Genomic DNA, 10,745 nt, shown 5'->3' with positions numbered 1-10,745 from the left:
AGGGTTAGGGTCAGGGTAGAAGGTTGAGGTTAGGGTTAGGGTTAGGGTTAGGGTTAGGGTCAGGGTAGAAGGTTGAGGTTAGGGTTAGGGTCAGGGTAGAAGGTTGAGGTTAGGGTTAGGGTTAGGGTCAGGGTAGAAGGTTGAGGTTAGGGTTAGGGTTGGGGTTAGGGTTAGGGTTAGGGTTAGGGGGTTAGGGTTAGGGGGTTGAGGTTAGGATTCGAAATAAGGTTTTGGAGTTGAGGTTCCGGTCCAACCCAGGTGCGGAATGATGGTTGGGGTTGAGGTAAAAGCTCAGAAATTGTCTGGAAATAAAGTAAAGCATCACAATATTGTGGTTTTATAAAAAGTCATTCAATTTATTTTACTGGATCAAACCATGGCATTGACCGTCCCAGTGGAAGAAGTGCTGAAACCTAAAAAAAGTGCTGTAAGTGCTAGTAAAAGTGCTAACAATTGGGTCAAGTGAAAAGTGCTAATAATCAAAACAAGTGCTATATAAATACTTTAAACCATATTTACAAAGTGTGTATTTGTGCGTGCACAAATCCACCAAGTTGTGTTTAATCATCAAACCAAATCAAAACAAAACCAAACGCTCCACCGAGACGTCCATTATACAACGGATTGCTCCAGTATCAAGTGCTATTTTTACTCACAATAAATGTGACAGAATGGGTATAAAAAAGAACAAAGAAAAGAAAGGAGAAGAAGAAGAAGGAAAAGAAGAAGAAAAGAAGAAAAAAAAGAAGAACAAGGTAAAGAAAAAGAGCAGAGGACAAAAGAAAAACAACGGGGGAAAGAAGAGAATACTGTAAAAAGAAGAATGGGTTAGCCCTATTTCCTCTCTCTATATGGGTATCTCTGGTTCCAAGTCTCCAAGTCTAAGATGTTCTCCTAGTATTGAAGCCATGAGGATGGTCTGTGTGCAGTTTACTTATCCAATATGCTTCTCTTCTTCTTCTCTGTTCCCTGTTCCATGCCCTATTGGCCTCCAAACCCGAGATCCTGAGCTTCTGTATCCCAACCCTTGCAAAATGGCATATTAAGTGTGTGTTGCGTGGTCTGTGTTGAATGGAGTAAATGTGTTGTTTCAGCCTTTGTTCCAGACTGTATTCAGTTTCTCCAATATATCTCTTATGGCAGTGTGTGCAAGTGATCATGTAAATGATATTCGTGGTCTTGAGGTTTGTTCTTTGTGGCACTAGGTGTCCCTTGTTTCCCATCTCCACTGACCTGAGCTGTTGAAAATGTGTTGCTAATATAGGAGGAATCACTCGTCGGTCTGATTTCAAACTGGCCCTGACCAGGAGATCCCGTAGATTTTTATTTCTTCTATAAGCTGATATTGGTTTGAATGACCGAAGTGGTGCGTATAGTTCTTGTGTTTTTTGGAATTGTTGTTTAAGCTTATTGTTGAGGATTTTGGATGTTTCTGAAAAAGTCGTGACTATGGGGATGACATCCTTGGGTTCCGGCACCAATCGTGTTGGGTTATTTCTGAGATCCTGCAACGTGTCTCTTTTAATGGCTCTCAAGAATCTCTTAGAATACCCTCGGGGTCTAAGGGCTTTGAATAGAGTTTGTGTTGCTTCATGGAAATGTTGATCAAATGAGCAAATTCTATGAAATCGAATGATTTGTGATTTGATTACCCCCTTGAAAGTATGTCTAGGATGATAACTTGTTTTAAATAGTAGAGAGTGGGAATCAGTGGGTTTGAAAAACACTTTAGTATGTAGTGTTTTGGAATTATTCTCCGTCGGGATGGCAAAAACTGTGGTGTCTAAAAAGTTAATGTTATCCGAATTAAGAGTTGCTTTGACTTTAATGTGTTTATGATGGGAATTGGCCAAATTCAAAAAGGTGTCAAAATGTTCCCTGTCATGGTGCCAGACCCCAAAGATGTCATCCAGATATCGATAATACACTGCGGGTAAGTGGGGACACTTTGGAAACAATGTTTCTTCCCACTCAGACATATAAATATTCGCGTAGGCTGGAGCAAATTTCTTCCCCATAGCGGTTCCTTGAACCTGTAAATATAATTGAGAGTTAAATTCAAAGTCATTGCGGGTTAAATTTATTTCCAACAGCTGAAGAAGTTCTGCATCTGGCCGGCTTGAATCTGGATACCTGTTAAAACATTTCGTTATTGCCTGCAATCCTGCCTCTGTACTGATATTTGTGTAAAGGCTTTCCACATCCACAGTGAATAGGAAGGCCGAGTCTGGAATTGTCATGTTCTTGATTTTGTTTATAAAGTCATATGTATCTTTTAAGTAACTGGGATGAAGTTGTGAGACAGGATTGAGGAAATAATCAATGTATTGTGCCACATTGTAGGTCTCACTCCCACAATCCGACACAATCGGGCGTCCCTGTGGAACCTCGGAAGGGACTGTCCACGCCTGTGGGTCTTTATGAATTTTGGGCAATAGATAAAATTTCCGCTGCCTTGGTGGGTTTGGACCAATAAGGTAATTAAACTGTTTAGTGTTAATGAAGCCTTTCTGTTTTAAGTCCTGTAAAATGGATGTTACCAATGATTGTGTTTCCTGTTGTAATGAGTGTGGAAGTAAAGTGTAATGATTGGTATTGTTTAATTGTCTATTTGCTTCTAGTAAGTATTGTTGTTTGTCCATTATGACGATCGCTGAGCCTTTATCTGCCGGTTTAATTATTATATCTCTGTTGGTTTGTAATTCTTTGAGTGCTCTGCGTTCTGTGGCGGTTAAATTATCTGCTTGATTGTTGGAAAAATCTGAAAGAGAATTGATAATCATCCTGTTCTTTTTAATCAACTGCTTTATAGGTAAACTGGTCTGTTCGGTGCTCGGTTCCCATCTGGATTTTTCTGTAAACTGTAAGTGTTCTTTACATTTTGTGTATTGGAAGTGGTCTAAAATTTTAAGTTGTCTATTGTAAGCGTGGACATCCCTCCCCAGCTCCCCCAAGTCCGTACCGCATGGCGTCGGGATGAAGGTGAGACCCTTGCTGAGTAAATCCTCCTGCGGACCTGTGAGACAAAACGTTTTGGATAGGTTAATGATGTTGGTGTGCTTTTTGTTGTCTGTTTTATTGCACTTCACCATTCCTAAAAGTTTAACTGATCCAACCAGTATGTAAACATTTGCGAAGCCGTTTCCGTGGTCCAGTGGATAGGGTCCCTCGGGTTCACCTTGAACCTAAGTGGGTGAAGTTCCTGCAATGGATTACCATGTGCCAGTATATGAGTGTTCAGTTTTGTTAGAGTTTCTTGTTGTCGTCTAGGTAGGATATCCGAGTAGTTTAATAATGGGGTGTAGATCGTGGCATTGGGAAAAACCACTGCAGCAATTCTCCACAGCTCTTGCAACTGTTTTTTTGTTGTACTTTCGAATGTTTGTTCTCTATTATTGATTCCTAATGATAGGACGACTTTTTGAGTGTTTGGATTAGGGGTTAATTTTTGTAACACCTTGGCTATATGTAAAAAGTTGGCTCCAGGGTAACTATCCACCTGAACATTTTCGTCACTAAAATAGGGAATTCTGGACAGGTTGGAGTCCCCTATAAACAAAACTGGTTTCTTTACTTCCAGTGTCCAATCTGCAATCTTTCTAGTGGTGTTAGGATGTCTAGTAGGAACCCAATGGTTCCTCACTTCACAGGTTTTTATTTGGGGCTCCACCCTGTCCGGATGTTCCACATGCAGGGGAGTCAACGAGAAAGAGGAAGGGGAAAGGGAAAGGGAGGATTCAGATCGGGCTTTTCTCAAGGACGTGGTCTTCCTTTCTGTAGACCCATTCATCACCTCCTTCCTCTCCTGCTTCCTATCCCCCTGGGTCGGCTCCCCCTGTGAATCAGCAATAGTAGGTTCTATTAGAACACTAACATTATTTAGGATTGCTGTTCTGTGAATTGTGGATGGAGTGTTAGCTCTCTGTTCTTGCTGCTTAAGTGTATTCAAAGGAACTTCATGTATTAATACACTAACTACCTTGGTCTTATCGGAGTTGTTGTTTAAAGGCCGAGGTGTTCCATTGCTTTTCGATAAATGCATCTGTGGAGAACTTGCCACAAGGTTTGTGTCGTCTTTACTCGGACTCTGTTTGGAGGAAGAAGAGGAAGAGATTGAAGAAGACAACGAAGAAGAAAAAGAAGAGGCGGCAGTGGAAGAAGGATTAGAGGAGCTGTTTGATACTTGGATAGGCAAACATGCAGTTCCTCCATTTTCTGTTTCCACTAGATTCTGTTCCATTTGTGTTTTGGCCTTTTCTATTATGTCTTCCCTCAATTTGTGTTTGAATCTACCTTTGGCCCATTTAACTGCTATCTGCCATTCTGTTTCCTCCATTTTGTGGATTCGATTCAGTAGTTCTGCTTTCACTTGAACGTAATGGTCTTTGAGGATCTGCATATTTGCCTTCATCCAATTTTGTGTGTTTTCCGTAATTCTATGTAGAGTTTGTTGCTTGGGGCATGCCGGTTTGATAAACTGTGTAAGTTTGTGTGTTTGTTTAGACATGCCCTTTGGAAAAATTTGCGTATGTAGAGCTGTTGTCACAATGTCTTCATGGTGTGTGGCCTGTAAGAATTTAAAATACAACTTCCTCAAATGTCTATCTAAAAATTCCCTGGGTTTTGAGTTGTGTAGATGCTGGTCTGTGTGTAGTGTTTGTTCCACCCCATCTGTTTCCAAAGTCTCCAACACTGTGAATCTGTTTGTTAAGGGAATCATTGTGCCTGTAAAAAAACTCCTTTCGAGGAAAAAAAAGGTTAAAAGAAAGGAAAGATAAAAACCAAAAGGAGAAAAGTCTTCATTGGTCTTACCCCATGAGTATGCTGATAAGAATCCTTGGGAAAAGGATCCTGTAGCTGATTAACAACTCAGTTCCTTACCAGAAGGCCTAAGCGGCCTAGGAGTTCACCAAACAGGAAGTTTTGTAGGCCCCTCTGGCTTGGGTGTTGTACTCCAAAAAGAAGGGGGAATAAAACCGAAAAAAAAGGAGGGGGGAATAAAAACCCAAAAAAAAGGAAGGGTTTAAAAATGTGAGTACTCACAAAACGGTTTAAAAAGGATTTTTCTCCATTAAAAAAATTTTTTGTGTAAAACAGGACACAAAAATTGGCAATGTTTTCCCCGTCAAACAGTATCTTTTTGATGTGCAGTTCACGGTGCTTTTTGAGTTCGACGTCCTAACGTTTCGCAGGGAATCCTGCTTCTTCAGAGGACATACGCTTTTTGTTCCCATCCATATCCTTAAATAAGCTCTGGGGTGGGATCTAGGTTAAATTAGGGGTGGAGCTAAAATAAGGAGGTTCTGTATAATTGGTAACTATACCTGTCTGTCTCAAAACTGCCTATCTATTGGTTGTGAGTCTGAAGGAAGTGTGTGGCTTTATGGGTAATGACTTTACCTGGATAATGTAGTTTAAAACTGTTTTTGTAAACCTTGGTTCTCTTATTTTCCACCAGGTCTTCCCAGTAGTCTGTGTGGTGTAGTGGTATAGACAATAGTCTCCTACACCTAGCCTCCCTGGTTCAAGACCCACAGCAGGCAAGAGAAGAGAGCCAAGAATAAGAAGACTGCCATTGAACACAAATGTACTGGAAAAAGAGTGGGTATTAAAAAAATAAAAAACCTTAGAAATAAAGAATAGTAAGGAAAAAAAAGGGGGGGGGAAGGATAAAAATGGAATAATAAAAAAAGGTGATAAAACCAAATAGGATAAAGATAAAGAGATTAAAATAATTAAAATATAACTAAATATGTAAGGTGTGTACTAAGAATATGGTCTGTTCCTCTCTTTTGTTTGTAGTGGCACAGGCTAGGTTAGGTTAGGGAAAGATCAAGTCCTCATATGTTGAGTGTATGCTCTTTAGTGCACAAGCTCACTTTGTTCTATTCTAGAGTTAAAAAGAACGAGGCCAGACCCGTTTTCTTATACAAATACAAAAAAAATTTTTTATATATAAATTGGATCCCTGGGTAAGGGTGATCCTTAAACAGTGCAAATTTAAAATCCCCAAATGGTAAATGAGTAAATAAAAAATAAAAAATATAAAATTTAAAAAACATAAAATATATAAATAAATAAAATAAAAAGAAAGGATGCTTTTTTAAAAATATGATTAAGAAAATAAAATCAATAAAGTTAAAATGAGAGAGCTAAATAAAAATACCCACTAAGTTCAAAAGGAACAGTGACCTGGAAAGGGACCAGGAGTCCCCATAAAGAAAGTAAAAATGGGGGGGGGGGGGAAAAAGACATTATTTAAATAAAACAAGGAACCTAAGGGACCGGATAGGGCGTGCAGTTTTTCCCAAGTCAGATCCACACCCCATATCCGGCTGAGTGATCAAAGCACAGGATCCCGGGTGAAAGCTCCATTCAATGTCTGCACACTCCCATGTCCACATACAGCTCACATTTACCTGTAAATGTATTCATCTCATGGGGCAGATTTGGGAGTTAAGTTTATATCCTTGGAGCCAGGGTACCCACTCCAGTAGAAGAGCAGGGAAACAAAAGAGGGTCAAGATAGAGAAGGGGGAAGATTAGGGTTAGGGTAGGAATAAGGCTTGGGGTTAGGGTAGGGTTAGGGTTAGGGTTAGGGTTAGGGTTAGGGCTAGGGTTAGGGTTAGGGTTAGGGTTAGGGTTAGGAGGGTTAGGGTTAGGGTTAGGGTTAGGGTTAGGATTTAGGGTTAGGGTTAGGGTTAGGGTTAGGTTTAGGGTTAGGTTTAGGGTTAGGGTTAGGGTTAGGGTTAGGGTTAGGGGTTAGGGTTAGGATTAGGGTTAGGGTTAGGGTTGGGGTTAGCGGTTGGGGTTAAGGGTTAGGATTAGGGTTAGGGTTAGGGTTAGGGTTAGGGTTAGGGTTAGGATTAGGGTTAGGGTTAGGGTTAGGGTTAGGGGTTAGGGTTAGGGTTAGGGTAAGGGTTAGGGTTAGGGTTAGGGTTAGGGTTAGGGTAGGGTTAGGGTTAGGGTTAGGGTTAGGGGTTAGGGTTAGGGTTAGGGTTAGGGGTTGGGGTTAGGGTTAGGGTTAGGGTTAGGGTTAGGGTTAGGGTTTAGGGTTAGGGTCCATACCTTTAACTTGGAAATTTTAACATGGGCCGGAATAGGCAATCTGGATTATTTCCAAGTAATCATTTAGCAGCCAATTTGCCCATTCAAAAGTATAAGTACCTTGGAACCAAAAATTTGATCTGGATCAAACTTTTGTCCTGCAACCAGATGGCGCTATGGAGCACATTATTGGATCGTTTTTTTGGAATTACCAGAAATCATCTTTTTGGAAAGGTTAGGAAAAACACTTCTATGATGTCAGAAGCTCATTTGCATATTCCAAGTTAATGATCTTTTCATTAATTCATTAATCAAATCAATGATTTGATTTTGTAATTTGATGGAACTTGTTCATGTACATTGTTCATTGATTGGCTTTGGGTTACTGATCAGAAGGTCGGGAGTTCAAGCCCCAGCACTGCCAAGCTGCCACTGTTGGGCCCTTGAGCAATGCCCTTGACCCTCTCTGCTCCAAGGGTGCTGTATCATGGCTGATCATGCACTCTGACCTCAGCTTCCTGAGAAGCTGCAATATGCAAAATGTATATGTGACAAATAAAGGCTTCTACTTAATGATCTGATACATTTGCTTTCACTTTGGAGTTTGATGCTGAACTTCTTGTATGGTCCTGACCATACCTTTAACTTGGAAATTTTAACATGGGCCGGAATAGGCAATCTGGATTTTTTCCAAGAAATCGTTTAGCAGCCAATTTGCCCATTCAAAAGTATAAGTACCTTGGAACCAAAAATTCGATCTGGATCAAACTTTTGTCCGGCGACCAGATGGCACCATGGAGCACATTATTGGATCGTTTTCTTGGAATTACCAGACATCATCTTTTTGGAAAGGTTAGGAAAAACACTTCTATGATGTCAGAAGCTCATTTGCATATTCCAAGTTAATGATCTTTTCCCTAACTTTTAAATTTTCTGATTTTTTAAAATCTTTTATTCATTGGTTTTGATTTTTCCTTTTGATTTTACCTCATCTGATTTAATTTTTTTTATATTTGTTGAATGCTTCCTTGTACATTCTTGCTCTTTAAGGTAAATCTATTAATTTAAAATTAAAAAAAAGAAATACTTCCTGTGATGTGGCAGCGGTTAAAAAACTAACTTCCTGTCATGTGGCAGCTCATTTTCATAATCCAAAATTATTATTCTTTTCTCTAATTTTTCAAATATTTTCTCTGTCTTTTTTACTTTGACTTACCCCTCAAATGCTTGATTGTACGATTGAGATAAATATAAGTCACTCTGGATAAGGGCGTCTGCCAAATTCCATAAATGTACATTAAAAATCAAAGAATCTTTTGATAATCATCTGATATATTTGTATGTACTTTATAAGCTGATGATTGATTGGTCACGTACATTCCAAATCAATGAACATTTTTCCCTATTCACCTAGACTTTTTGTTTTGATTTTGTAATTTGATGGAACTTGTTCATGTACATTGTTCATTGATTGGCTTTGAGTTACTGATCAGAAGGTCGGGAGTTCAAGCCCCAGCACTGCCAAGCTGCCACTGTTGGGCCCTTGAGCAATGCCCTTGACCCTATCTGCTCCAAGGGTGCTGTATCATGGCTGATCATGCACTTTGACCTCAGCTTCCTGAGAAGCTGCAATATGCAAAATGTATATGTGACAAATAAAGGCTTCTACTTAATGATCTGATACATTTGCTTTCACTTTGGAATTTGATGCTGAACTTCTTGTATGGTCCTGACCATACCTTTAACTTGGAAATTTTAACATGGGCCAGAATAGGCAATCTGGATTTTTTCCAAGAAATCGTTTAGCAGCCAATTTGCCCATTCAAAAGTATAAGTACCTTGGAACCAAAAATTCGATCTGGATCAAACTTTTGTCCGGCGACCAGATGGCACCATGGAGCACATTATTGGATCGTTTTCTTGGAATTACCAGAAATCATCTTTTTGGAAAGGTTAGGAAAAACACTTCTATGATGTCAGAAGCTCATTTGCATATTCCAAGTTAATGATCTTTTCCCTAACTTTTAAATTTTCTGATTTTTTTAAATCTTTTATTCATTGGTTTTGATTTTTCCTTTTGATTTTACCTCATCTGATTTAATTTTTTTTATATTTGTTGACTGCTTCCTTGTACATTCTTGCTCTTTAAGGTAAATCTATTAATTTAAAATTAAAAAAAAGAAATACTTCCTGTGATGTGGCAGCGGTTAAAAAACTAACTTCCTGTCATGTGGCAGCTCATTTTCATAATCCAAAATTATTATTCTTTTCTCTAGTTTTTTCAAATATTTTCTCTGTCTTTTTTACTTTGACTTACCCCTCAAATGCTTGATTGTACGATTGAGATAAATATAAGTCACTCTGGATAAGGGCGTCTGCCAAATTCCATAAACGTACATTAAAAATCAAAGAATCTTTTGATAATCATCTGATATATTTGTATGTACTTTATAAGCTGATGATTGATTGGTCACGTACATTCCAAATCAATGAACATTTTTCCCTATTCACCTAGACTTTTTGTTTTGATTTTGTAATTTGATGGAACTTGTTCATGTACATTGTTCATTGATTGGCTTTGGGTTACTGATCAGAAGGTCGGGAGTTCAAGCCCCAGCACTGCCAAGCTGCCACTGTTGGGCCCTTGAGCAATGCCCTTGACCCTATCTGCTCCAAGGGTGCTGTATCATGGCTGATCATGCACTCTGACCTCAGCTTCCTGAGAAGCTGCAATATGCAAAATGTATATGTGACAAATAAAGGCTTCTACTTAATGATCTGATACATTTGCTTTCACTTTGGAATTTGATGCTCAACTTCTTGTACCTTCCAAATAAAAGAATCTTTTGATAATCATCTGATATTATTTGTATTGATGTTATAAATGTGACGATTGATTGTTTATGTAGATTCCAAATCAAAGAATGTTTTCCCCTATTCAGCTATACTTTTCTTTCGACTTTGGAATTTGATGAGAAATGTTCATATGATTTCCCTATCAAATAATATTTTCATAATCATCTGATACTTTTGCTCTGACTTTGGAATTTGATGATAACTTCTTGTACCTTCCAAATAAAAGAATCTTTTGATAATTATCTGTTATTATTTGTATTGACATTATAAATGTGATGATTGATTGGTAATGTACATTCCAAATCAAAGAACATTTTCCCCTATTCAACTATACTTTTCTTTTGACTTTGTAATTTGTGAGAATTGTTCATGTACATTTCATGTCAAATAAAATTTTCATAATCATCTGATACCTTTGCTTTGACTTTGGAATTTGATGATATCTGTTCTTGTACATTCCATATCAAATAATATTTTCATAATCATCTGATATCTTTGCTTTGACTTTGGAAATTGATGATAACTGTTCTTGTACATTACAAATTAAAGAATCTTTTGATAATCATCTGATATATGTGTATTGACTTTATATGAATCACTGGTCATGTAGATTCCAAATCTAAGAGTAGTTTCCCCTATTCATCTATACTTTTGTTTTGACTTTCCAATTTGATGAGAATTGTTCATATAATTTCCATATTAAATAATATTTTAATAATCATCTGATACTTTTGCTTTAACTTTGGAATTTGATGATAATTTCTTGTACATTCCAAATAAAATAATCTTTTGATAATTATCTGATACCTTTGCTTTGGCTATGGAATTTGATGATAACTGTT

The 10,745-nt window shown here is 38.2% G+C and overlaps 1 protein-coding gene across 3 annotated transcripts; it reads right to left on the bottom strand.

Moving 5' to 3' along the window:
- Positions 1-647: 647 nt before the first annotated feature.
- LOC117596799 (uncharacterized) lies at positions 648-5,298 on the bottom strand. 3 transcript variants are annotated; one of them, XM_053236626.1, is made up of 3 exons: positions 4,813-5,298; positions 3,980-4,087; positions 648-3,835 (listed from the first exon to the last, which is right to left on the bottom strand). In XM_053236626.1, the coding sequence occupies exon 3, from the start codon at positions 3,090-3,092 to the stop codon at positions 882-884; it is 2,211 nt and encodes a 736-aa protein (XP_053092601.1). In that variant the 5' UTR covers positions 3,093-3,835; positions 3,980-4,087; positions 4,813-5,298; the 3' UTR covers positions 648-881. The 3 variants fall into 3 exon arrangements, with proteins under 3 accessions (XP_053092601.1, XP_053092602.1, XP_053092603.1); XM_053236627.1 differs by having other exon boundaries at positions 4,882-5,298; XM_053236628.1 differs by having other exon boundaries at positions 3,980-5,298.
- Positions 5,299-10,745: the final 5,447 nt, after the last annotated feature.

The sequence above is a fragment of the Pangasianodon hypophthalmus genome, chromosome 9, assembly GCF_027358585.1.
Source record: "Pangasianodon hypophthalmus isolate fPanHyp1 chromosome 9, fPanHyp1.pri, whole genome shotgun sequence".
Lineage (NCBI taxonomy): Eukaryota > Metazoa > Chordata > Actinopteri > Siluriformes > Pangasiidae > Pangasianodon > Pangasianodon hypophthalmus.
This window is presented reverse-complemented; position numbering and strand designations above follow the sequence as displayed.